This window comes from Coloeus monedula (assembly GCF_965178545.1).
Source record: "Coloeus monedula genome assembly, chromosome: 27".
In the NCBI taxonomy this organism is placed as follows: domain Eukaryota; kingdom Metazoa; phylum Chordata; class Aves; order Passeriformes; family Corvidae; genus Coloeus; species Coloeus monedula.
Genome location: NC_138807.1, coordinates 5,747,987 through 5,775,855, shown reverse-complemented (window position 1 = coordinate 5,775,855; position 27,869 = coordinate 5,747,987). Strand labels below are relative to the sequence as shown.

Sequence of the window (27,869 nt, the reverse complement as noted above, 5' to 3'; positions counted from 1 at the left end):
GGATTTGGGGAGCTGGTCCTTCACCTGACACAGAAAAAGGCTGCGCTGGATTCTCCTGCTTTCAATCCTTGGATGTGGGAGCTCTGCAGGAATTCTGTCAGGATTTTAGAGAAAGTCTCCTGGCACCCTGCCCAGGAGGAGCCACAGACACAGATGCTTCCTGGAGATGGAAGAATGTCCATCCCCCACCAGGGACTGACCTCCGGAGCTCCTGGCTCTCTTTGGGAAAGATTTCCTGAGGGGCTGAACCCAGGGCACAGAATCCTGGAATCCTGGAATGGTCTGGGTTGGAAGGGACCCTAAAGATCATCTCATCCCAACCTCCCACTCTCCCAGTTCCAGGGCCTTCCAGAGGCAGGCAGAGCTCTCCCTTAGCTCCCACAGCCAGCCTGATTCCACATTTCACACTGATTAAATCTTCACAGGCCTCATGAAGAGCCTTGGAATTAAAAGTTTTTTGAGTTTTCAAGGCTTGATCAGACTCAGAACCTGGCAGAGCTTTGGAGGCAGCCCTGGGCTGAGCCTGGATAAACCCTTGCAGAGGTCCCCTCTGTGCCATCAATCAGTGTTCCCATTAAAACATCCTTTAAAAACCCCTCTGTGAACAAACCAAACCATTTCCTTCTGGTTTCAGGGAAGATCAGGGGATCAGGCAAGGCCTATTCCTCATTTCCTGGCCTTGGACTCTGGGAAGAAGATAAAAAAACCCCTTTGGCAGGGCTGGTTGGGAGGTGGGATCCAGCCTGGAATGGGAGCTCCCCCATCTCTGCCTTGGAAAAAGCCAAGACTAAAATACTCCAGGGACATTGGGAAGAGGAGAATCCTGGCAGATCCAGGCCTGGAGCCTCCCTTACCTTCACACCTGTGGCTGGTCTCACTCTGCTTGTGCCCTGCAGGGCACTTGCACTCGTAGGATCCCACGGTGTTGATGCAATTCCCGCCCTGGCAGAGGCCAGGGATGGCCTGGCACTCATCCACATCTGCAGCAGGAAGAGCAAGGATGTCAGGGAATGGAGCCATGGATCCGTGTCCAGTGTGGATTTTCCTGTGCTCCAAGGAGCTGGATCACATTCCAGAAGGAATTACCCCTCAGATGGCACCAGGGATAAGGACAGGGAATGGACAGGAATGAATTCCTGGCTCAAGCAAGAGGAAGACAAAAGTCTGGGAATGCTTCCCAAAGGATGTGTCCATCCCATGGCTCTCTGGGAGAAACACCAGCCTGATCCAGGACACCCTGCGGGATGGAGGAGCTCACCTGAGAGCCACAGCGCGGCCACAATCTCTGGGATTAAATGATCTTGGAAAATCCCATGGGATACTCTGGGTGCATGGAGAAGCTCCGTGACACACGGCGGGGATTTGGCAAAGCTCCACAGCGAGTTCTGTGCTTCGGGGCTCTGCTTTGGGGCTCTGCTTTGGGGCTCTGCTTTGGGGCTCTGCTCTGGGGCTCTGTTTCAGGGCTCTGCTCTGTGTTCTCCATTGTGGGGCTGCTTTGGGGCTCTGCTTTGGGGCTCTGCTCTGGGGCTCTGTTTCAGGGCTCTGCTCTGTGTTCTCCATTGTGGGACTGCTTTGGGGCTCTGCTTTGGGGCTCTGCTCTGTGTTCTCCGTTGTGGGGCTGCTTTGGGGCTCTGCTTTGGGGCTCTGCTCTGGGGCTCTGCTCTGGGGCTCTGTTTCAGGGCTCTGCTCTCTGTGTGCTCTGCTCCGGGGCTGTTCAGGGGCTCTGCCCCCTCCCCTCCCTCCCCTCCCATCCCCACTCACCCTGGCAGGCCCCGGTGCGGATGTTGGGGATGAAGCCCCTGCGGCAGGGGTGGGGCTGGGCCGGGCACATCTCGCAGGGGTGGCCCCAGGCGCGGCCGATGGTGGCACAGCACATGGTCTTGGTGCACACGATGCCGCTCAGCTGGCCCTGGCACATCTGGTTGTTGACCTGGCTGAAGCAGGGCCCGGTGCGGTAATCTGGGGAGGAAATCAATCCCTGGATTAGATCCGGCACGTAAATCCCAGGATTTCTGCCCGGCTCTCAGTGCTGTTCCCTTTCCAGCACAGCCACTCGTGCAAAATCTGGGGGGAAAATTGCAATGGGGACAAACTGAAGCCCGGTGTTGGAGGTGGTGCTGGCCCTAAAAGGAACTGAAAATCTAAAGTCAGGCAAAGAGGCAATTCCAGGGCTGCAATTCCACCTATCCTGGAGAACTTCAGGAATGAGAAAAGCAATCCATTTCCTTCCCTGGCAGTGTCCGAGGACAGGCTGGACAGGGCTTGGAGCACCCTGGGATAGTGGAAGGTGGAATTCCACAATTCTTATGTTGCCTTCCATCCCAAACCAGTCTGGGATTCTGGGATTCTCAAATTCTCAGACTCTGGGATGCTGTCTCTCTTCACTTTAGCTCTGAAACATCTCCTGGCAATTTTGACTTTAAACCCCAGACACTGCAGGAACAACCAGCAGGTTTCCCATTCCCAGTTAGGATCCTTCCATCCCTTAAACTCCAAGGATTTTAACCCAATTTTTGCAGGGTTTTGCCCTCAGGAATGTGGGTTTGCCACTGCCTGGGCTCCCATGACCCTTGATGAGGGATGAGGCACAGCAGGAATCCTGCAGGAAGCGAAATCCCTCAATGAGATTTTCCTTCTGCCAGGCAGAGGTGGTGGCACGGAAGTGTTTGATCTGTGGCTGGAAAAATCCCCTTGAACCTCGTCCTTGTCAGCCCAGAACATTCCCCACGACCTGTCTGAGCAGTCAGGTGTTGGTCAGGCAGCCAGAGGCCGGCTGAGATGTGCTCAGGGAATTTCCAGGCTGGAATTAGGCAGTAATTAGGAACTGCCCTGACCCCGGTTCCCGGCTCCCGGATTAACCCCCAGATGTCCCTGCAGGGAAAGGTTTGGGTTTGATGTGTGAAGCAACAAAAATCTTGTGTGGAGGGGGGTGACAGCACTGGGACCCCCAGGTAACAGTGTCCCAAAATCCATGGAAAACACACAGGAAATCCTCCTGTCTGGGAAAGAATCAATTAGCAAAGAATTCCTCATTTCCAGCTTAATGCTCCCTCGGATTTGTGTTCTGGAGCAGCTCATACCTGAAAATTACAGCTGATCAAACTGGGCTGTGGGTGTCACCGGGAGGTGGAGAGGAGAAGGGTTTGAGAAGGACAAAAGGAATGGTTTGGAAGTTACATCGGTGGGAAGGGGATGGGATCTCCCAAAAATGCCTTTGTTTTGGGAATCCCACCAGAAACACGAACCATGGGGAGTTACCAAAGAATTATCCTTTCTTTTTGGAGCCAACTTTTAGGAGATCCCAGACCAGTGGCCGATGTCACTGCGGGGTGGACCCCAGAAAACTCAGGTTAATAAATGTCAAACCCCAAAGTGATGCTGTGAACAGAGAGCAAAGCAGGGAGAGCTGCAGCTCCCACCTCATCTCCCCCAGGCACTGCAGGAGCTCCTGGAGAGGGATAATGAATGCGGGATTGTGAGGAGAACACCCCCTTTTAAGCAAATAATTGCCCAAAATAACTTTTCCTATGCAGATGACTCCTCTGGAGGGAACGAAGCCAAGGAAATTGCAGTCTGGAGAGCCCTGGCTGCCTTCCAGCCCCAGCTGGTGCTAATTTTAATGGGCAAATGATTAAATTTTTAATGAGGCACCAATGAAATTTTATGAAGGAAATGGGGAGGCTTAGGAGATGTCTGAAGCCTCTCACAGTCCCTGTATGGGATCCATGTTCCAGGAATCCTGCTGCAGGTAGCTGTCCTTCAGGAGTTGGGTTTTTCCTTGGAAAAGCCAAGGGGAAAGCTGGGATTGCTGTTCCCTGTTCCCAGCAGCAGAGCCCAGTGTGGGACATGGAGCAGTTCCACCTCTCCAGCTCCAGGTAAAGTTCCCATTAAAGCACTGCAAGGCATCCTGGATTGGGAGGATTTTGGGAACCCCTCGAGAGCTGAATCCCTGACAATTCCAGTGACTGGGGCGGGATCCGCTCTCACACCCAGCCATGCTGTTCCTCTGGGAGCAGCTTCCTCACAATATCCCAAATTATTGTGTCCAGGATGGCCCACATGGAGTCCTGTGGAAGGGCTGGGGCATTGGAATGGGGGCAATTCCTCTGGAACCAGCCAAGCCAGCACCCGGCCCTGGGCACTTCCCACATTCCCAGCACTTGGGATGCACCAGGAACGCTCTGCCCGCCCTCCTTATCCCAAATCCACGTTGCCAGAACCTCCTTCACCTCTTCCAAGAGGTAAAAAAGAGCCAGAATTTATCCCAGAAATGCAGCTTGGCCTCATTAAAAAGGAATAATCAGCCTCAGAGTGTTCAAAATCCCCATCAGAGCCCCTCAGACTCTGAAGGACAACGGCTGGAGGGTGCCTTCTCCAGGCTCAGCCTCCCAACACCGGAGGAGAACAACGGGAATGTTTCCCTGGGATAACAGCAGGGTTTAACGCCGTCATTTGGCACGGGAATGTTCATTCCAGCAGCTCGGGTTTCTTTGAAGCAGGGAACAAACTGAACACGGCTCCCAACAAGGGCGTTTTCCAAAGGTTTTGTAGCACCTGGATTGAAACTGGAGCTGGACCTGAAGTGCTCACGGCTTTGTTTCATCCCCAGTTTCAGTGGGATGTGAAAGACTGGATTTAGGAGTGGATTGAGATCACCCCTTTGCTGGGGGGAATGAAAAAGGCTTTGAAAATGAACATTTTATTCTCTTTTAACTGGTCCTGACTGTGCCTGGGGGAAACGGGGAGGGTTTGGTCAGGAACTTCTGAAAATATTCACAAGAAAAAAGAGTTTCCTTCACTCCTACAACCATGGAGCCAGGAGGGTGTCCCTGAGTCAATTCCAGTGGGAATTCAGATCCCTGGAGATGGAAAAGTGGGATAATTCCACAACTTTCTGTGTTATCTAAAGGACAATCCCAGCCACACAGATCCACCGTGGGAGTAGATCCAGAGCCCAGCGCAAGGGAAGGGGAAAGGAATGAGGAGCTTTTCTCTTCTCCCACCCTCTGGAATTCCCTCCCGAGACAGGCCAGGGGCCGAATTCCTCCTCTCCAAAACAAACAAACAGAGCTGAGGAAGAGGAGCTTTGTCCTTTGCCAGAACTCCAATTCCTTCTCACAATAAACAATGGAGGCTTTTCCTTAAAAACTGCGGGGCAAAAGTGGCCTGTGGATCATCCCCAGGGAGCTCCTGCCCACGCTGGGATGGGGCCACAGCAACACAAATCCCGGGATTGGGCAGGAGGCCACTGGAGAGACAGGGATTGGGAGAGACAGGGATTGGGAGAGATAGGGATAGGGAGAGACAGGGACAGGGATCAGGAGACAGAGACAGGGATTGGGAGAGACAGGGATTGGGAGAGACAGGGATAGGGAGAGACAGAGACAGGGATCAGGAGAGACAGGGATCACAGAGGAGACAGGATAAAATCAAATCTCTGTGGAGCAATGGATGCTCTGCTCACAGACACCTTGGAATCCTGGAATGTTTGGGGTTGGAAAGGACCTTAAAGCCCATCTTGTTCCTGTCCCAGGGTGGTCCATCCTGGCCTTGGACACTTGCAGGGATGGGGAAGCCACAGCTTCTCTGGGAATTCCATCCCAGCCCCTCCCCACCCTCACAGGGCACAACTCCTTCCCAGTATCCCACCTATCCCTGCCCTCTGGCCACAGGAAGCCATTCCCTGTGTCCTGTCCCTCCATGAACATTCAGGACATCACACAAGGGATCAGCATCCCAGAGCCACCAGCCCAATCCCACGGGAAGGAGCCAACCCCAAAGGATGATTCCTGTTCTTCTCCAGGTGTTTTCCAGCCTGGATTGAGGCTCTCCAGCCCCTCGGGCTGAGGGAGGGGGTGGGAGCAGCCCCAGGGTCTCCCTGAGGGGCTCCTTTCTCATGGAATACTTTCTCCAGCTCGTCATTTCCTTACCTCATCCAAACACAGCCACATTCCTCAAGTTTAACTGTTTGGACTTTTGCAGAAAAGAAAAAGCTGGCGGGGGCACTTTCTAAGGCCAGACATTCCAAGTGCTGAAAAAACACATCCAAAGGAAATTGTAAAGGGAGAACTTTTTTTGCGTTTTCCTGTCCTATTTTTACAGTTTCCTGCCGAAGTCTCGGCCTGATGAAACCCGAGAGAGCTCCAGGCTCCTGCAAGGAGCAGCTCCTGAGGCACAAAGAACACGGGGAAACACGGAGCTGGGGGTTCCAGAGGGCAGGAAAGGTGGGAATGTCAGAGCAGGGCTTGGAAACGCCTGGAAGAGCCCTCGGGGTCAGGACTTGTCGTGGGTGGTCAGTGGAGGTGCTGGGGTGGCACTTCCAGAGCTCCAGACTCTTCCCAAGCACTCAGGTGGAAACCTGGCACTTCCCAGATCCCTTGGAAGAGACCACAGCTCCTGGATCCCAGGGAAAAGCAGATCTGGAGATGGTGGCCGGGCTGTGGCTGAACTTGGGGGACTCCTCCTGGTCTGAGTGTTCCTTACAGGACTAAAGGGAGCAGAAATTTGTGTGGGAGCATTTTTGGGCAGAGGTTTTGTGGGATTTGCCTATCCTGGAATAATGAGCTGGGAGGGGGTGGTGGCCAGGACACCCCTGAGAGAGGAATTCCACAAAATCAGGTTGGGTTTCCCTGATTTTAGTGATGGGCAGGAGCATCTTCAACCCTCCACCCCGCACTTCAGCAGCTGGGGGTATCTGGAGAGCTCTTTGCTGGGATTGGAGGAGTTCCAAGGAATCCTGGGTTCACAGGACCCCCCTCCCAAAAAACAGGAATCAAAACCTGTCAGAAATTTTGGTGGATCTGCAGACACAGAAGTGTGGAATTCCAGGGATCCTCCCTGCGGGGACATCAAAGGGACCCTCGGAAATAAAAAGCTGCTCCTTGATGGAAGCAGAAGAGAGGAGGGGAAGGAGGAAAATGTGACTCTTTTCTTTCCATGGGCACAATTCCTCCATGGATACGGGACTGGAGAGCCCAGCTCAGGGGGAAATGTTCCATCCACGAGTTTTTGGGTTCAACTTTTGGGAACCTTGGACCACGAGGAGCAGAACCCACCCCAGGGGCCTCCTGTGCCACACGGGTCAGAGGGACCTCCCAAGGTGCAGAATGTCCCTGTAAAAACCCATTTTTCCAATAAAAAAGATTTTCTTCCATGGCCTCCATGGGGAAGATTTCATTTGGCTGGAAAAACAGCCCCAAATTAAAAACCTCATCCCTGGAGCACAGGAGGAGCTCCAAACATCACCTGAGTCAAGCTCAGTCACTTGGTCCAGGTCATTTTTTCCTACTTGAGGGAGGGTGAAATCAGAGCCATGACATCAAAATCCTTCATTGTGCTATAGAACCGTGACCAACCCTTGGCCTCTGGCCCCACAGCCTCAGCTTTTCTGGGCTGCAGCTTTTCCTCCCACACTGATGTAATGGGGGCTCAGGTTCCACAAAATATCCCCCGGTCCCTCGTCCCCGAAGATGTCAGGGAGAGGGAGGAAATGATGCTGGAATTCTGTGAGTTCCTTGCTCCAAGGGTATTTACCTCTGGAGAGGGGAATTTCCTGGATGAGGTGTGAGGGGGGTTGTTCTGCTCCCAGCACAAAGCTGCCTCTTACTGGAGCTGTTCTTAGCACTCAGAAATTCACTTTATTCCAATTTAAAACTAAAATTATTTCTTGCTACGGCGATAGCAAAGTAGATTCAAGCGAAGCCCTTAAATAAATCTGGAATTGGATGGATTTGGGGAGGATGAGTTCTTTTTGTCAGGAGTGGGGCCCTCAGAATCCCAGAATTCTGGGGCTGGAGATCATCCAGTCCAAGCCAGGGTCACCTGGAGCAGGTGACAAAGGAACCTGGTGGGTTTGGAGTCTCCAGACAGGGAGAATCCCCAACTCCCTGGGCAGCTGTTCCAGGGCTCTGCCACCTCCAGGGAAAGAAGTTTTCCCTCCTGCTGAGGTGGAATTTCTTGTGTTTGGTTTGTGTTTGTTTATGCTCCTCACTCATTACTCCCATTACTAATGCAGGACATTCCCTGGCTCTGTGATGAGATTTGTCCTTTCTCCCTGTGAGGAAAGGGCTTCAGGCTCTGCTTTGAATTAATCCTTCTCCAGGAAAATCCTTAGGAGCGAGGGCTGGAGCCGAACCGAGAGCTACAGAAGGTCCTGCTGCTGGAATCTCGTTATGGAGACTCCCAAGGACTCCTGTGGACCCACCAAACACCCCCTGGAACAACAGGACACAAACCCTGGTGCTCAGGGACTCCTCTCAGCAGCCCCGGGGATGGAGCAGGAGCGCAGTTTTCCCTTGGAAGGGTTAAGCTGTTCCCTGGCTCCCTGGTTATCCCTGGAAGGTCAGTCCCAGCACTCACCTGGCTGCAAAGCCCAAGGATGCTGTTCCCAGCCGGACAGAGCAGGCTCTGTTTGCCTTGGCGGGGAGGAGCTGTGTGGACACAGCTGGAGGATTTGTTTTGTCTCTCACACAAGTCTGGCTCAGCCAAATCTCTGCAGGCTTTGTGAAAATGCTCCTTTATGTAAAGAATTTTATACATTGGCCCCAAAGTCTGCCCCTGCTCAGCCCCCTGCCTCTTCCCCTCTCCCCACACACAGGACACTTGGATTTTCCAGACTTCTCCAGAAGTTTCTTTCAGGAATTCCCAGCTCTCTGTTCACACACAGCCAATGTCACCCAGCAAAGCCACCCCGAGCCACATCCCGGGGAGATCTCATCCCACAACCAGGAATCCCATGGAGCGCCTGGGGCACCAGCTGGGCACGAGCAGAAATTCAACAAAACCCAGAATGTCTGGACCTAACCCCAGAGAGTGGGATGGAGCCTGGAGCTCAGCTGCCCTGCTGTGTGGCCTGGCACTGCAGGGAAGGTGCCCTTACCTCGCTCGCACTGGGGCCCGGTGAAGCCGTAGACACAAGCGCAGCGGTTGGGCCCGATGCACCTGCCCCCGTTCTGGCAGCCGTTCTCACACACAGCTGCGAGGGAAAACAGGAATTCTGTCACTTCTGCTCCCCCCCTCAGTGGGACACACACTGCTGGCAGAGCTTGGGATGTCACCTCCATCGTGGCTGGAGTATCAGAGCTTGGAATACCAGCTCCGTGTTCTCCCATCCAGAGCCTCAGCGCAGCAAACGCAGAGAAAATCTGAGATTCTAATTTTTTCCTTGGAAGAATTGTTCCCTGTCCCTGCCTGAGCCCCTTTCTGCAAAGGCCATGAACTCCTATTGCACGGGAGAGGATTTTCTGGCCTCTGGAATCTCGGTTCCCTCAGGCCAGCGTTGGGATTTAAGTGGCAGGGTCAGGATGAACAGATACAAACGGGAAAATGCACAAAGGGAAATGTGTAAGGAACGCCAGCAGCTGGAATGGGAGAAGGGGAGGCTGCTCAGGGACTTAATCCCACGTGCCCAGAGCAAGGAACTGAGGTCTGAGCAGCACTCGGGTGTTCCCTGACTTAAAATAGTCACTGGCTTAAAATATTCCTGGCTTAAACTTAGTCCTGCTAGCCTTGGTTAAACCCTGCACTCAGAGCTCCCAGGCTGGAGCCGAAGGAAGTGTCCCAAATAAACTCATGGATTGATGGAAGCTCCAGAGCCGGAAGGGACCCCCAGGACCCTGCCCTGCACAGCCCCCGCTCAGTGCCCAGCTCCCAGCTCCGATCCCAGGCTCTGCCCCAGTTCCCACCCGGAGCCGAGGAGCCGGGATCTGCCTGCTGGGCCGGGGCCAGGGGGATGCAGCATTCCCGACCCTGCCGGGATGTCCTGCCAGAGCGGGAAGGCGCGGGGTGGAGCTGGGAGCAGCACGTAGTGAGGGCTGCACGTTCCATCCCCAGCCCTGGGCTGCTGCTCCTCTGAATTTTCCCAAGCTTTTGCTGCTCAGGATGAAATTTTCCATATGGAGCCTTTGCCTCCGGCTGAACTTTTGGGAAAGTTTCAGCACCAAGGGATCAGGCAGAGCTCAGGGGGACTTTGGGGTGCTTTAAAAATCCTCATTGACTTCACTGGGAGTGATTCCCACACGGATCCAGGGATTGGAATTTGGGAAGTTCTAATTGATCTAATTGAGAAGAGATTCTTTCAAGGAGATTTGGCTTAGTTGCTTACTAAAGGCTTCTTAAAATGTATTACATGGTACAATAGATATAAAAGATATAAATATATATCATTTATAAATGATATAACGATTTAATAATTGTAATATAGCAAATATAATATCATGATCCTATAATAAGGTATATATAATGATTATATACAATACATGATGCATGTACTATCTGATATAATGATGGGATGTGTATTATGAATATATTAGGATATATAACACATCTATATAGTCCGTATTATCTATATATTATATACAGTATATATAGTACATACAATGCTATCTGTAACGTTTTCTTATAATTCTATTATAATAAATTATAATATATTATTATATATTTTATATGTAATATATATTATATAATATATAATAATATAATATATAATATATTATATATTATATATTATATATTATTATAATGTATGATAATTATATTATTATAGTATAATAATTTATAATATATTATAATAATTTGGAAAATCTATATCATATTAATACATTCTATATTATTCTGGGAAATAAATTAATCTATTCATTCTATCAAATATCTGTATTTTGATGCAGAGCTGTGTCTGTATTGCTCAGGAGGGAGGGCTGAGATTCCGAAGGAAGGAGAACACGGTGCTGACGTTGGAGTGTCCTGGGTGCCCTTTCCCTTTCCCACTCCCGTTCCCATCCCGTTCCCAACCCCATCCCACCCCCGTTCCCGTTCCCGTTCCCGTTCCCGTCCCCGTTCCCGTTCCCGTTCCCGTTCCCGTTCCCGTTCCCATCCCGCACTCACGCTGCCCGCAGTAGGTGCCGGTGAATCCCTTCTGGCACAGGCAGGACTCCTCGGAGCAGCTGCCCCCGTTCATGCACCGCAGGCTGCAGCTCTGCACTGGGGACAGGACAGGAAACGTCACCCGGCATCCCAGGGAGGGCGGGATGGGCCGGGAATTCCTGTCCCAGCTGACACCGACTGGCCACGTCCTTCAGTGACAGGGGACGCTGCTGATGGCATGGAATGTGCTGGGCTGGGAGGGATCCCCAGGGATCCTGGACCCAGCTCCTGACTCCAGACACCCCAACAGCCCCACCCCGTGCATCCCTCCTGGAGCTCTGGCAGGGTTGGGAATGTGCCCATTCCCTGGGATCCTGTTCCGTGGCCACCACCCTCTGGGGGATGAAGCTTTCCCTGACTCCATCCCAAACCTCATTCCACACACACCAAAGGCATCCATCCTTCTACTTCGTTAAGGGATCCACCCCAATTAAACCTCTCCAGCTTTGGGATTTCCTGCAAACAAGGGCACAGTTCCTGATATTTCCCTGTCTTTGACAACCCTGTCACAATCCTTTCTTTCAGGATTTTACACTTTTCCAATATTTCCCACCCTTTTTATCGCTGTTTTCCATTATTGCTCCGTTTTCAACCCTTTTCACACTTTGGGCTGTCAAATCTTCCAAATTCCTCCCTATCAAAGCCTTCTGAGGTGTTTGGGGGGATGGAATTTCTCTGGTGGGGGAAAACCATCAACTCTAAGACATTTCTCCTCCCTTTGCAAACACGACGTGGCCTCCTTGGCAAGATCCGGTTACTGGGAGAGGGTTTTTTTAAGGAATTTGGAAAGAAAAGCACGAATCCTCCATTCTTCCATGTGAGAGTTCAGCTTTCCCACTGGATTATGACCCACTGGATGTGACTGAGGCACTGCAGGAAAACAATAGCAGTAAATAAACTGGAAGTTTGATCCTGCTGTGGACACAAAGTGTTGGCTTTAACTGTTTCATCACTCCGTGATGTTTAAGGAATTTGGGATTAAAGCAGCCCAAAAAGGGAGGTTTGGGGCTCAACACCAAGTTACAACCCCAGGTCACCCAGCTTTCCCTCTGGAATGCCTGGAACAGCCCATTCCTCCTCGGGAAGGTGCGACCACTCCAAAGGCAAGAGCCCGAGGCTGGAGCAAGTCACACGAAAAGCGGATTCACATCAGAACCCCACGGAGAGCTCGGCTCCGGCTGCCAGGGAGAGGAGGGGCCAGGATCCGGCAGCTCCAGGGGCCGGATTTGTGGGAGTGGAGGCTCAGCTGTGGCTCCTCCAACACCAGCTCCAGGCTGGGAAGAGCTGGGGCCAAGCGCCTGTCCAGGAGCAGCAGGACTCCCAAGTGGGATAATTCTGTGGCTGCTGCTGGTTTGTGGGAGTTCTGGGAGCAGGGAGGGGTGGGCTGGGAAGTCTCCGTGCTCCAATTGCTCGGCACAGGGGCAGGACATTGGATCCAGGGCTGGTTTGGATCCGTCCCGATGTCTCCTCGTCTTCCTCGTGCTCCACGGCCAGGGCTCAGCCCAAATTTAGATGGGAGTTTAATCCTTCAGGAAACGGAGCTCGAGGCTTCAAAGCCTTGCCTGGATCACCAGACACGAGGCCGTTCCTACTGGGAAAAGGCTCCAATCTGGAATCTGCTTCCCTGCAGCCCTCACCTCACTCAGGCAGCCCCGGGAAAGCAATTCCAGCACATCTGGGAGGCTGCCCGGAGACAGAGGGGGCTGGGAGGGGTCTGTGTGTCACAGCTGGCCCCGGGCAGCTCCTCCCTGCACATCCCGAGCCTCTCGCACTGCAGGGAGCTTGGGATAAGGTTCAGAGGAGCTGAGGAATTCGGGGACTTCAGGCTCTGGACACAAGAAGAGTCCTGGTCCAGAAATTTCCAATCAACTGGCAAAGACTCTTCCAGGTCCCATTTCTGACTCCTGCCATGATCCCAAAATCCCTGAGATCCCATCACCTTCTGATTTATCAGGGAATCCCTGACAGGCTTGGGCTGAAAGGGACCTTAAAGCTCATCCCATTCCACCCCTTCCATGGGCAGGCACCTTCCACTGTCCCGGGTTGCTCCAAGCCCAGTCCAGACTGGGAGTGTCCAAGCCTGGCCCTGTTGGAGTCCCCTGCGGATCTGGAATGCAGAAGAACACCTTCCAACCAGGAATTTCAAGGCTTTATCAGGATTTGCCAGGGTAGCAGAGGCCAAAGTTGTAGGGAAAGGAGAAATGGCAGGAAAAGGAGGATGGCAGCTCATCCTCGTTAGCTTTTCCCAGGATTGGATTGGACTGGATTAGTCCTACAATTTATTGGAAGGGATCAGTGGCTCTGCCAGGGATCAGCTGTGGGGTTTTTGTCTCTACTCACTCCCTACTCCACCTAAACAGCCCCTTCAGAGCACTCCTAAAACATCTTTACTCCCTGGAGCAGGAAACCAGGCAGGAAACGCCGCTCTTTGTTATTCCAGAGGAGGCACAGTGGCTTTTCTTGCCTCTGGAATGCACAATTTGTCTGCTTTTCCACAGAAATCCAGCCCCCAACAGCGAATTCCAGATTGGAGGAGCCCCCGCAGAGGAGCCCCCCCCCCTTCACATCCAGCCCGGGCTCCCGGGAATGCCACGGCCGTGCCCAGATGGATGCACTGCTCTCGGCATTCCTGGAATTCCTCCCTGATTGCTCCCACATGGACCCTGACTCCCGGAGTTTCGTGGCTCCAGCACCTTCCCGTCCCCGAGGGCTGCAGGCTCCGCTGCCTCCCGGGGCATCCGCAGGGATATCTGGAGTGAAATGTGGCACCTGGGAAGCCGATCCTGGGAACTTCCCTCTCCCAGGGACCCCCTGCCTGGGGGTTTGAGGGGTCACTTTATCACAGAGGCTCCTCTGCAGCTGGGCACCGATGGGAAATTAATTCCTGGGATGTCTCTCTCCATCTGAGACCTTAAAACACTCCAAAATCCCGTTTATTTCTGCAGGAAAAGCCTTCAGGGAAAGCACCCCGAAACACAGAATATTTTGTGGGCTCTGCCCAGTTCAGGGTAGAACTGCAGAGATTTGATTCCTTTCCCTTTTGGGAGAGCACAGAACCCCTGGGATCAGCAGCAGAATTCCCTTACCTCCAGCTGAGCCACAGTTGGGGGAAAGTTGTCCATTGGAGCAGGTGCACATGTTGGGCCGGGAGCAGAATCCATCCCCGCAGGAATTCCTGCAGATTGCTGATGGCACAGAGGGACACGGGGATTAGCACATGGAACTCACTCACAGACCTGGCTCTGGCTCTGGATTCATCCCTCGGGAGAGGAATCACCCAGGGAGGGCCTGGGGCACCTCCGTGGGCAGAGCAGGAGTGGGAAGGACCTTAAATCCCATCCCATCCGTGGGCAGGGACACCTTTATCCTGCAGAAATGCAGGACGTCAGCCTGGATTCTCTGGATTCATGGATTCTCCAGCCCTGGAGAGCCCAGACAGCAAGGAAAACTCCCAGTCCAGGTGAGATTTATCTCAATCATCCTCCTGTAGCCCCTCAAAGATGCAAATTCCCTCTGGGAGACACCTCTGGTGACACCAGGTCTGCAGTGTCACCATCAGCTGGTGTCCAACTGAATTATTCCATGGGAACAAGCAGGAAATCACTTCTTCAGCAGCAAAATCCCTTTGTCAGGAGCCTCCTGTCCCAAAGCAGGCACAGCCAAGGGACACCTCAGGAGAGGATTAAAGGCTGAATTAAATAACTGGGACCAGTTGGAGCCACCCCGGTTTAATCGGGATTAGCAGAGCTGGGAATTCCCACAATCCCTGCTCCTGCCCCGTCCTGAGCTCTGCAGTGGGAGCTGGGAATTCCTTCCCACAGGGCTGGCAGCTCCCTTGGAGCAGGGAAATGGGTAAAATGGATAAAGGGATAAAGGGATACTCACGGACAATGCACTGGTTCCCTCCAGGCAGGGTTTTCCAGCCGGGACAGCAGTAGGAGTGGAACCTCGAGCCACAGACGTTGGGGCTGAAAATCAAACACAGTTTGGGGTTTTTCCCTCTGTTCCAGTGCCTTTGGATAAATCCAGGCTCTGCAGGAGAGCAGGGAAGAGCTCCCTGCGGGACATCTCCCTCCAAACTCCATTCCCTCCCATTTAGAATTTTGGAGGGGTTTGGTCAAAATCAGTGGAGGAAGAGGAATGTGGCATCAATCCCACGGACCGAGAGAGAAGGGAGTTCAGTGGAATGGATAAAGTGGAGGATTTTTAATTAGGGGGCAGACAGCACCTCTTCCCAAAAGGGATTCACCCAAGGAATTCGTGCAGGGATCCTGGGAGATGGAGGGTGAAACGAAAAGATGCCAATTGTTCCTCCCAAAGTGAACCTTGCTGAGCATCTGCTAAAAATTAGCGGAGTTTCAAAATAAACCATGGGGAGAATCCACTCTGAACGGGCTGGGATTAATGGTGTCCCAGGAATGACCCAGAGGGAGAAGGGAATGAGATTCCAAAGCAATAACTCCAGAAGGACAACGCTGGTTTATAAGGGGGGGTGAAAAACCATCTTCAGTAAATTTGGGATAAAATTGCTTTTGCAATTTTTTATTTTTTAAATTTATTTTAATTTAATTTAATTTTTAATTTTTAAAATTTTATTTTATTTTAATTTATTTTTATCAGCAGTTTGCTCAGGGCCAGGAAACACAAGTTAGAATCCCTCATTTCCATCAGAAAGAAGGTCGGGATAAAAGGGATGTCGTAAAATCATGGAATCACAGAATGATTTGGATGGAAGGACCTTAAAACTCATGGAATTCCACCTCTGCCAGGGACACGGACACCTTCCACTATCCCAGGCTGCTCCAAGCCCCGTCCAGCCTGGCCTTGGACACTGCCAGGGATGAGGACATAATTAAAATTTTAAAAATATATATTAAAAATTCAATTAAAAATTAAATTTAAAAATACAGAGGTTTTTTTCCCCTCCTCACTCTCAGCTCTGCCTCCTTGGGGGTTTTTCCCAGAGCGGGCGCAGTCCTGGAGCGTTTTTCCATGGATGGATCGTCCCTTCTCACCTTCAGTGCCGCTGAAAGGGCTCATTAGCTAATGAGAATTATGCAAATGCGGTGACTGTGACCAAAAGAGGGCTGCTGAGGAAGGACAGAGGGAAAACAAACGCTCGGCATCGCCTTTGTGCTCTCGAAACAACGCCGGGGGTTACGGAGATAAACAGGGACGGAGTCCGCGGGAATTTCAAAGGATGGCACCGAGCGCTGCCCTCTGGCACTGCCTCCAGCGGAGAGCTGGGAAACGAAGCAAAAACCGCTGGAGCCGAGCCGTGGGATGGGAAATGCTGGATGTGAAACGTGGGCAGGAGGAGCCCCCTCCCAAATCCACACCGGATCCCAGCGGGAGCCGGGCCGGGGGCGCGGCCCCTGCCCAGGGAACGGGACACACGCGGCACCTGGATGGGGCTGCAGGAACCTGGGAAAGGCCCCCGGGAGTCCCGGGATGCGGCCGAGGGGCTGGGAAAGGAGCTGGGAAGGGCTCGATCCTGCGGGTGTTGCCAGATCCTGGGAAAGGCTGGAGAGGGAGGGAAACAGTGCGGGAAGTCCGTGCTGAGAATCCCCGCAGGCTCAGATTCCAGCGGAGCTGTTCCTCCCTCTCCTGCTCGAGCACTCTCTCCTAACTTTGGGATCCATTCGGCTTTGCCAGTATTTTGGGAACGTCCCAATATTTTCCCGTTATTTTGCCTTTCTCTCTCTGCAGTCTCTGTGTAACTCGAGCCGCGGGATCTCTCTCCTGCTCTGCCAGCTCCTCCAGTTTGGGGAGCAGCCGCTCTGACAGGGGAGAACGGAATTCCCAGTTCCCACCTCCCCTGTCCCTTTCCTTATTGGAAAGTTCTTCTGTCTTCAAGTCTCATCCTAAGAAAAATTTGTGGGAGAAACCAAACCCTCCAGGAAGAGATTCAGCCAATTCCCAACTTGTTCGCCTTTGGGAATGGCCATCAACTCCAGGTTTTCCCAACCATCCAGAGGCACCTTTTGCTTCACCAGTGAAAATTTCCCGAATTTCAGGATGATGAGGATTTTCAGTGCCAAAAGACGGATGTCTGCTATCCGTGGAAAAGCTTCTTTAAGGAAGAGACGGGGAAGTTTCTCTGGGGATTATTTGTGAACCCCCCCCCCCCCCCCCCAGCCCTTCTCTCATTGTGAAATTCAGAGTGAAATCAAATGAATGTGGATGACTTCAGCCTGTGGTTTTCCAGGGACAATGATCCCACCTCTCCATCCGAGCTGGAAATCTTCCCCCAGTTCAGGATTTGCTCTGGTTTTGGTCTGTGCCCGGTTTTTTGCTGCACCCCTGGGATCAGCTCTGACAATGAGTGGGGACAGCTCTGGAGCCCCCCCGGCCTCGGTGGGGATCACCAGGGGACAATAACTGGTGCCAAGTGTCAGGGGGGTTCTGGGAAAGCATCTCCCCCAGCAGAGGGATTTGGGATTGTGTCAGGGCGTGGGAACAGATCCCGAACAATGCTGACTTTGGGATCTGCAGCACATTCGTGTCCTCCTCCCTTGGGACCGACCAGATCCCCCCTGTAAACGCTGCAAGGATTCATTCCAGGGAATTCTCACTTTGAGGAGTTCTCTGCTCGCTCCCCCAGGCCTGGCTGTGTTTGATGAGGAATTTGCAAAGGAAAAATTCCAGAAATCCCCCTGGAAAAGTCAGATCTGCCCCTGCTCAATGCAGGGACAGTGCCAAGGTCCTGCAAAGGGGGTTCTGAAGTCCTCCCACCTGGAACCCATCCCTGGTTCTCCAGAGCAGCTCCTGAGGACTTTTAGGAATGAATTCAAGTCCCAACAATTCCAATTATTTTTGGTCCTAAGAGCTGGGGTGTAAAGGTGAGAGGTGCTGAATGTCTGCGCCTCAAGGAAAAGCCACAAGCCTCAGAACTTCCAACAGAAATTTGGATGTGCAACATTCCAGCACAAAAATATTCCAAACTCAGCATGCAGAAACATGGGATCATAAAATCCCAGACTGGTTTGGGTTGGAAGGACCTTCAATCCCATACAATTGCACCCCTGCCATGGGCAGGGACACTTCCCACTGTCCCAGGGTGCTCCAGCCTGGCCTTGGACATTTCCAGGGATCCAGGGGCAGCCACGGCTGCTCTGGGAAATCTCTTCCAGGGCCTCACCTCTGGGAGCTGGAATTAATTTTTTAAATCATTCTTATTCGGTTTCATCAAAGAAACGAAGTAAAACAGGAGGAAAGTCTCACCAAGGCTGTGCAGGGGTTGGGTTCCAGCTGCTCTGGGTAAAGCCAGGCTCAAGCCCCATAATCCTGATCCTTTTCTGGTTTATATCTTTTCAGCAAGGGGGGGATCTACCAAGTCTTGTTCTCCACCTTTGCTTTGTCCATAAGAGCATTTTTCCCCTTTACTGAGTTCTTCACACGTCTCCTGTGAGTGATGGTAGGAAAATCTCCCTTTTGGTGCACATTTAATTCAACCCCTGCAGACCACAAAGGAACCTTTTCCTTCGAAAAAAGACTGAAAATCCAACTGATTTCCAGGAACTGCTTCACACTTTCATTTGGAAAGCAGCACCACCAACTCTCCCATTTTTTTCCCCCCCTTAAATTCTGAAATAAATCAAAACTTCAAATACAGCCCTTAAAACTTCCAGACAAAACCCATATAACCTCTGCACTCCTCTGCCAGATATTCCTTTGCCATTCCAATATTCTCCCTCACGATTCCTGCCAAAAACAAGAGAACCCAGCCATGGCCAGGAGGCCAAGATCAACCATTTCACAACATAAATCAGGGCCCAAGGAAAACTGAGGAACAAAAGTCTCGAGTCAGAGGTTTCCAAGTGCTGCCTTCACGTTGTTCCTGGTGTTGTTCGTAGTATTCCAGCCCTGGCTGGGAACAAGGCTGGGACGTGTGGAGGACGTGGAGCTGGAAGCAGGAATGTGCTCCAGAGGTGGCTGGATCACAGGGGCAGAACTCCAGTTGCACCTTTACTGAAGGAAATTTGGGGCTCTTTCGCTGATTTGGTTTTTGAAGTGTTTAAATCTTTGTAGTTAAAGCTCATTTCCCCTCCCAACGAGGGGATCTGGCTCCCTGAAATCCAGGACTGAGTTAAAAATCGGGAAATTTCAGCTTCAGGTGCCTCTGAGGAGCACCTCGGTTCAGAGAATCATGGAATTGTTGAGGCTGGAAAGGACCTTTGAGATCATCAGCCAGCGCCACCCCCACGGTCACCAGCATGTCCCCAAGTGCCACCTCCAGTGGGTTTGAAACCTTTTTAATTCCTAAGATTCTGGTGGAACTGCAAGGTCAGGGATGGACCTGGATGGAAATGCGGCTGGAACTCACCTGTGCCCCTCTCTGAGGACACTCAGAGGTGGTGGAGCTCCAGCCTTGATCTGTAACATCACCCCAGAGTCAGCTCCAGGCTCATTTGTGTCCTGTGGCCCCAAATCCCAGCCCGTGGCTTTCCCCCTCCTTTGCATCCCAGCTCAGGGAGGGGATGGAGAATCCCCCTGCATCCCTCAGCTCCTGTTCTGCAGCTCCAACATTTCCCTCTCCGTTCCCCAGTGGAAAATGAGGAGGTGTCAAAAATCCGCTGGAAGCTGCTCCCGTTCCCTTTTCCCCACAATGAATTTGGCCACCTCTGTGTGCTGCCCTCAGCCCGGGCCAGGGCAGGGTCCCACAAACATCCCAACGTGCTCTCCCCATCCATCTTCTCACTTGCAGGGGCCAGCTCGTAATTAATGGGCTTGACATAACGAGTTGTGTTTGAAGTCAGGCCTTTATTCTTCCCGGGACAAACAGGCAGCGCTGAGGTCCCAGCAAATGGCAGTGCCAGCACGGCCCAGCCTAATCATCCCTGCTCTCCCTTTGTTCCACACATTCCTGCTCCTGGAAACTGTTCAAGAGTTCATTAAAGCAATAATCCCATTCCAGTGCTGCCTCAGAATGGGATTTGCCAGGGCTGGGCCCTTCAGGAGAGGCTCATTTGAAATTGTCTCTCCTTTAATGAGTTTAAGGCCAGATTAAAGCCGGGCTTGGTCTGTGGTTTACGGCTCCCCATCCGTTTATTAATTGTTGTTTGGGAAAGCTGGGCTGCATAAGAGGCTTGTTTATTTTGCATTTAATCCCTGCTTTGCATTTATTTCATACTTCCCCTTTATTGAAGGAGGCTGGGGTGGGAATGAGCTCCATATAAATGTAATTCCAGCAGAAACACATCCAGCTTTTGGCCTGAACTGCTGGAGCCTCTTTCCAAGGCCTCTCCAAGTGCCCTTGAGCAGGGACAGCTCATGTTGGGCACCCAGAGTCACTGGGAGCAGCTCCTCCCTCCCAGTCCCATGGTTTCCGTGGATTCTGGGTGATCTTTGAGGTCCTTCCAAGCCAAACCACTCTGGGATTCTACAAAACCCACAGGAATTGGTTTGTGCCACTTGTAGATGATATTTAAGAGAAACTGAACCAATGTTTGGGCATTTTTATCTTCCAGAGTGTAAAAACCTCCCTAAAAAGTCACCTGAGTTCCATTTCTCTCTCTGAACCTCTGGTGTGGCTCCGTTTTCTTGTCCCATGTGGGAAATGACAGGATTTGGAGATGGAGGGAGAAAGGGAGGCACAGACAAGGATAAATCCCAGGATCACTGGGGCTGGAAAACACCTCAGGGATCATCCCAACCATTAACCCAGAAGGAGGGAGCAAAAAAATGCCCAAAGGGAAGGGGAAAATCCCGATCTTGTCGGGGTTGGTGGCTGTCCCTTGAGTCCTTGGATGTGTCTGTCCCTCCCCAGGCTTTTGGGGAAGGAAAACACTTCTGCCATGGATAAAATGCCCCAGGAATGGCAGGAAAACACTGTAAAAGGCTTTGGGAGCTGGAATAAAAGGTGTGGGAAAGGAAAACTCTGATTAACTCGCATTGGGAAACAAATTATTTCAGGAGACAAATAACCAGAGCTGCAGCTACTCCAGGAAGCCGGGGAAGGTTTCCCCACAGGAGAACACTCAGGACTCTGCACTGCTCCACCCTTAAATCCAACAGCAAATCCTCAACATTTCTCCATTTTCCTCCATCCAGATCCAACATCCAAATTTTTGGACCCTCTCACAGCAACCTGAGTGTCCAGGGCAGTGCCTGGGCTGGTGCCCAGGGACTGTACCAGTCCAGCCCATGGGACACAGCTGAGCTCAGCTGGATTTTAATTCCAGTTCTATCCAAATTCCTTCCTGCAAGCCTTGGAGCCAAGGGAAGGCTCAGACCAGCAGAGATCCCAGACTGAAACTGGTTTATCTCCCTGAAAGGGAAAGCTGGGGGTCTGTGAAGGCAAAGCCAAAGCAAATATTTGCAGTGGTGTCCTGAGCTGTTAAATGGACACCATGGATAAATGGGATTAAATGTTCCCTGTGTGGCTTTGGAGAAGAGATAATTCCACAAAATGCAGTTGTCAAGGTCACCCACGTGCCCACACTGTGAAACAACTCCAAATTTAAACAGCTGACCCAACCTTTATTTGCATTTCAAGCTGTGCCGAGAAAATCCCCCCTTGGTTCATTCCTTTGGCCACTCTGAGAGAACCAAACCTGGAATTGTGACTGACCTGCTTTGCCCAAAGGGAAACTCCACAGCACCAAAGGATCCTGAGGCCTCAAAGCAGCAGAAGCCAGGCCAGGGATGATCCCAGAATTATTAAATTTGGAAACAACCTCTGAGATCATAAAGTCCAACCTCCCAACGCTGATCCACAATGGCAGCTCTCCAGAATTGTTTCAAGGACAAGGGATCAGCACCATTTTGGGGAATCCACAGGAGAATCCCTGGGATTTTTGGCTCTGCAGGAGCTGGCTGGTGACATCTGCAGCTGCTGTCCAAGCCCAGTAGGACTTTATTTAAAACATGTCCCAGTTCTCATCCCACTGGGGTTCTCTGCCTGGAAAAGGGGTTTCAACGAGGGAGATTTCCAGCTGAAGGGCTGGGAAGGAGAGATTTGGACACAAATCCAGGGCATGGCCAGGGTCACCCCACAGGGAGCCTGGGAACCCTTGAGGCAGCAGCTCCAGCCCTGGTAGCTCCCCCTGTGCTGCCCACCAGGAATCCCTCCCCGGGAGCAGCCCTGCTCTGCCCAGGGCCAGGGGAACAAGGATCCCTCAGTGGGCTCCAGTTCCAGCTGCACAGATTTCCTCGTGCTTGTCCCAGGGGCGTTCTCTTCCTGCAGCAGCGGCTCCAGGGGCAGGAGGGGAAAGGAGGGAGCAGGGTGATCCCAGCCCTCCGGAGCCACCGGGAACGGAGCCAAGTCTGGGGTTGCTGCCCTGAGTGAGGGTTTGAGGTGCAGGGGGGGTCGCAGGAGCCATTTCTCACTCAAGAACCTGCCCTTCGTTTTTAAGGGCCTTTGGGACTTGGGCTTCTCAGCCTGCCCAGGAGTCAAAGGGATTTTGACTGTAAGGAATTCTTGCAACTGGATCTGGTCACTCCAGTCCCTGAGTGCTCCAAGACCACTGGACACCAGTGGCCTTTTCCTTTGGGTGCTGGGAACAATGGGAATATTTATTTCCTTCTCTGCCCTCCCTTTTCCTCCTGTTATCCATGCCCACATCAATGCCTTCCAATCCTTTCTGAGAGCCAGGAATCAGCCACACAGCCCCAGGATCAATGGGAGCCTGTGGATGTGGCAGAGCATCATCCCAGGGTGAGGGAGGGCCAGAGGGAGATGGAAAACCCAGAGCTGGGGTTGGGAATGAAGAAATTGGGTGCCTTGAGCCAAGCCTGGCTTCCACGGAGGGGAAGGGACTGAGGAGAAGGTGGGAATGCTGGGAATGCTGGAGGAGAGAGGTTTTCTCAAGAAGCAGCTTCATTCCCATTAATCACAGCCTCCTGGAATGGGTGGGGTTGGAAGGGACCTCTGGAGATCATCCACTCCAACCCTATAAAGATCTGGGATGTTTTGTCTGATTTGGGATGTTTTATCTGAAGGGTGAGCAGGGCAGAATTCCATAGGGGTCACCCCAGGGGATGCACATGGGGAGTTTGAAAAGCCCAAATCCCTGGGCAGTCGTTGTCCCTCTTTTCCAAGGGCATCGTAGCAGGAGGCGAGGCCACGCAGGCGGGAATTCCAGGAGGAGCTGCCTCCATCCCCAGGGCTCCAGCTGCAACCCTTTGGCCTGGCTGGGCTGGGAGCAGAGCACTCCCTCCATTCCAGCAGCATTCCAGCATTCCCGAGCCTCTGGCACAGCCCGGCCCCGCGCGTGGATCCCGCTCTGCTCCTGCCCACTGACACGGGAACGCTCCCAGGAGCTGCAGCCAGACGCACTTAAAATAACCCAGGATCAGCGCGGGCCAGGAACCATCTTAGAGCAGCAGAGCCGAGCTCAGCCCGGGGCTCTCCTGCTGGGCCCTGACTCCCTCCTCAGGTGGAAAACGGCTCCGGTCTCGCACGGATCTGGGAGCGAGCAGGAGCCGCCCCAAGGGACTGAGTGCGGCCCCTTCCCAGAGCAAAGCAGCACCCAGGGGCAAAACCCTCCCAGCACAGCCACAGCACCTGGGAGCAGAGCCAGAGGGACTCCAGGGGCAAATCCCGGGGTAACGACATCGCACAGGTGACGTGGGAAGAACAGGCAGAGCCACCACTGCAGGTCATGGAATGGCTTGGGTTGGAAGGGACCTTAAAGCCCATCCAGTGCCACCCCTGCAGGGACACCTTCCACTGTCCCAGGCTGCTCCAAGCCCCATCCAGCCTGGCCTGGGACACTGCCAGGGATGGGAAATCCACACCTTCTCTGGGAAATCGGTGCCCACCCTCCCAGGGAAGACAAACCCACCCACCGGGTGGGTGTGGGGGCTCTTCAGTCCCTGCAGGTGAGCCCGAGGTGCTGTGACCCCAAAAGGAGCTCAGTGCCCAGCACTGCTCCCATGGGATCCTGCCTGGCTGTTCCCTGTGCCAGCAGCTTCCCTGCTGCAGATCCAACTCCTTCCCGAGCTCAGGGAATGGCAATCCTGCCAGCCCAGCTGCATGTGCCGTGATAACAACCCAAAATCTGCTTTATCAAAGAGACAGAGCTCAAACTCACCCTCGCAGGGAGTCCTGGCCCCTTCTCCTCACTCTGTTTGGGGGTCTCTCCTCGTAGGCTGCAAATCTGTCTGTCTGCAAGTCCCCCTCATACTGTCCTCGGGCTGGTGCCACCACCAGCACGGCCGTGCAGCCCAGCAGGAGCCTGGCCAGCCACAAATCCCCCATGGTGGCCCCAATTCCGAGAGTCCCCCGAGAGCTTTGTCCAGCTGCAGGGTCCCTGCTGCCCTTGGAGGAGGATGGATTTTGGCAGCAGCCCCTGGGTGCCAAGGAGCCGTCCTGGAGTTCCCTTTCTGGAAGGAAAAGAAGGGGAAAGAGACATTTTTAAGGACTTTCCCATTTTTGAAGTCACTGCTCACCCCAGGCAGCCCTTCCTGGAGCTGATCCAGGGGGCCAGACAATCCCACCCGGTGTTCCCACTGCCATTCCCCACCACTGCATTGCCAGATCTTTCTTTCCCAAGAGCTGGAAACCAAGAGATGTCCAAGAGTTGTGGTTCTGCCTCACATTTATTTTCCTGATGGAGAAACAAAGAGCGACCAAAGTCCTCCGGGCAAGAGGAGAACTTCAAGAAAGAGCAGATCCTGCTCATGGACCATCATCCCACAGCTCTGCTGCGCTCCGTGGGATTGCAGGAGTTCAGCTGCTGGAAAACAACCTCCCAGCTCATCCACGGCTGAGGGGACAACTGCCCTGTGATGGGGACAGCCTCTGGCTCGGCACTGACCCCCTGGGGCACCGGGGACATCGGGGTGTCCTGAGGATGGCCCCTGGGACGGGGTGGGTGGTCCCGGGGGGCTGGGGAGCAGGCAGGGGGACAAGGCTGGGATCAGGGGGAAGGAGGTGAGAAATCCCAAGGGAAAGGCTCTAAAAAGGATCCCACCCCACAATCTGCGCCCCCTCCTCCCATCCGCAGGGCCCCCAATCCCAAATCCCCCAGCTCTGCCTGTGCGGAGCCCATCCTTCCTCCTCCTCCCGGCCAGCAGCGGCTCGGGATGCAGCTCTCACCTCAAGACCCCCAAAATTTGGTGTTCCAGGAGTGAGGAATCCTCCTGGATGTGCCCCGGAGTGGGAGCAATTTGTGCTGCGAGAGGCCCCGGGTGGGGAAGGAGAGGCCCCCGAGCCACCCCTGACTGTCCCCCCTGCTCTCCCACTGCAGCTTTCCCGGGCCAGCCCAGCCTCGAGAATCAGCCCAGACAGGACAGAAAATGTGTCTGACCAAAAAAACCCAAAACCAAAACCCAAAAAAACCCAGGAAAAACCCCTAAAGATTATATAAAAATAATTAAAAATAATTAGAAGTTCAGTTTCCCTCGCTGCTCCCAGTGTCCCAGCTGGGAATGTCTCAGCTCTTGAGGGCAGGAATTTTTCAGGCTCTAAGGTTTCAAATGCAGTGAATGAGGAGAGTGGGAAGGGGAAAGGCAGGGCTGGGAGACAAAGAAAGTGCCCTTCCTGCAGCCCCCAGAGCTCCGGCTCGGCTCCGCGGGCTCCGCTTATCTCCAGCCACACAAAAGGCAGAGTGTTCCGTGTCCCGCAGCTCCCGAGGAACGGGGCACATGGGGGGGAAAAAGTGGCAAAAATAGAACAAAAAGTTTTGCACTCCAGCGATTTAAAGCGAAGGAATTCCAGCTGCATCCCCGTCCCCGCGGGGGGATGAGGAGCCTGACAAATGATCGATACACGGGACATTCCCGGAGTGCTCGCACAGGCATGGAAAAGTCATTTACACCCGCGAGCGAGTCACAGCTTCAATGGAATAAAAGCCTCCAAAAGTTCTTTGCAGCGCTGAGAAATTGCAGCAAACCCCACTTGTAAGAAAGACACTGAGAAAGCAATGAGAGAATCAACCCCCAAAAATCAGATTTTAAACCGGTTGGGAAGGAAGCAGGAAAACATTTCCAAGCCAAGCCTGTGGGTGTGCAAATTAAATCAATTAAAAAAAAAAAAAAATGTGCAAGACACAATCAAACAGAGAAAGGAATGGATAAAGAGAAAGAAATCAGCTCTGCAGCTCCGGGGTGAGGCAGAAAGTGGTTAAATACCTTTGTGTCCTGGAGCTGGTGATGTGCCCAGAGCTCCTTTGTTTAGTGGAGATCTGGGCAGAAAAGAAGGGACTAAAGCCCTCACTCCTGAGGAGAGGAGAAAAGGTACAGCCTCATCCGAATCAGGGGGAGGGCCCTGCGCCGAGAGGGGACCGCGAGCGGTGGGAGTAGCTCAGCCCAACATTCTTCAGCCAAAAGTTCTCGGCTCCGAGGAGGGGCTGGGGGAGAGGTTGGGTTTAGCCCGAGCCGCCGAACGCGGCCCCGATTGGCACCTCGGCATTCCCGGGGCTCTTCCCTGGGGACGGCTCTGCTCCCGAATTTGGGCTGGAGGCGTCAGTGACAGCGGCTTCGCTTCAAAGGGCTCCGGGGGAAAATTCGGGTTCAGCCTGGGGGTTAGGCTTCATTTTGGGGGCCAATGGTGGTGTGGTACAGCTGGGGGAAAAATTTAAGTAAAAAGCACTTTGCTGGCCGATTATTTTCCCGCTTTTAGTGTAACTCACGTGAAACAATGAAGGAAAGATGGATTTCTGAAGGAATAGGTGACCCAGCCCAGGATCTTCACACCCAAAAGTTACCTTGGCTCCAGAGGAGAAAAACCTTGGAAGTTAAGAAGCATTTTCTCAAAATAAATAAAAAAAAATAAAAGCATATTGGAGATACTCAGTCTTTGTTCCGAGGCAGAACTTTGGGAGTTTAATTCCCTCTTCGGCTCTGTGAAAAACAAAACTATGAAACTCAACAAACCCCCAGTTTCCCTCTGCCTCCTGCTGTAGGACCCACGACTGACGGCTTTTCTTTAAATAACACAGAATAAAATGCACATAAATCCTCTCTCTGCTCCGTGCCTCTGCACACCCACGGCTTTTCCCAGGGGTGGAAGCCCAGAATTCTCCCTGGAAAGCCCAAATCCAGCTGATTTCCAGGTCCAAGGGGGTCAGAGAAGCTCCTGCACCAGACAGGATCCAAAGGGAGAGCCAAGGATTCCCCGTGGTTATCCCAAATCTGCTCCAGCCCCGTCCCCTCCTGACCCCAGCACGGGAGGGTCCAGCTGCAGCCATCGGCTCAATTCCCAGCGGAGCCGGAATTCCAGGAGAGCCTGAGCCCTTCTCCTGCTGCTCCCTCTGAAACCCTCGGCGCTCCTTTGTTCCCATCCCTGTTCCCAGTCAGCCCCCGCCAGCTCTGGAGGGGTCAGGAGAGGCTCGGCCTAATTAACAGCGGCCTAATTAACACTGGCCTTGTGGGATGCCAGGGAAAAGGCAGAGCTAGGAATGGAGCTGGGCAGGGAATGCAGCTCTAGCAACACTTCTGAGCTCTGCCAGGAGACAATTCCCATTCCCGTTCCCATTCCCGTTCCCATTCCCGTTCCCATTCCTGTTCCCATTCCCGTTCCCATTCCTGTTCCCATTCCTGTTCCCATTCACGTTCCCATTCCTGTTCCCATTCACGTTCCCATTCCCATTCCTGTTCCCATTCCTGTTCCCATTCCCGTTCCCATTCCTGTTCCCATTCTTGTTCCCATTCCTGTTCCCATTCCTGTTCCCATTCCCGTTCCTGTTCCCATTCCCGTTCCCATTCCCGTTCCTGTTCCCATTCCCATTCCCCTTCCCATTCCCCTTCCCGTTCCCCTTCCCGTTCCCCTTCCCGTTCCCATTCCCATTCCCCGAGCCTGATCCTGCCCCCATTCCAGCTTGAATCAGCCTGGGCTTTACCTACCTGGGAAGGGCAGGACTGGGACATCGCATGGGAAAAAATAGCCAGGAATAACCAAAAAATGACATTTTCCTCCCTCTCGAGGAGGAGAGAGGCCTTAAACGCAGCTTAGGCTCAGCTCAAGGAGCTGGCACCAAGAGGAACTGCCTGGGAAGGGTTTC

At 52.9% G+C, this 27,869-nt stretch overlaps 1 protein-coding gene across 1 annotated transcript in view; it reads right to left on the bottom strand.

The window, feature by feature from the left end:
• Positions 1 to 24,124, bottom strand: part of LOC309582524 (fibrillin-2-like) — a gene marked incomplete at both ends in the record, with an annotated part of 63,374 nt that extends 39,250 nt beyond the window's left edge. The window contains 7 exons of the mRNA XM_082297705.1: positions 855 to 980; positions 1,762 to 1,959; positions 8,879 to 8,974; positions 10,882 to 10,977; positions 14,007 to 14,105; positions 14,806 to 14,888; positions 23,958 to 24,124. Coding sequence (XP_082153831.1) covers positions 855 to 980; positions 1,762 to 1,959; positions 8,879 to 8,974; positions 10,882 to 10,977; positions 14,007 to 14,105; positions 14,806 to 14,888; positions 23,958 to 24,124 — 865 coding nt within the window. The remainder of the gene's footprint in view (positions 1 to 854; positions 981 to 1,761; positions 1,960 to 8,878; positions 8,975 to 10,881; positions 10,978 to 14,006; positions 14,106 to 14,805; positions 14,889 to 23,957) is intronic.
• Between the last annotated feature and the right edge of the window lie 3,745 nt (positions 24,125 to 27,869).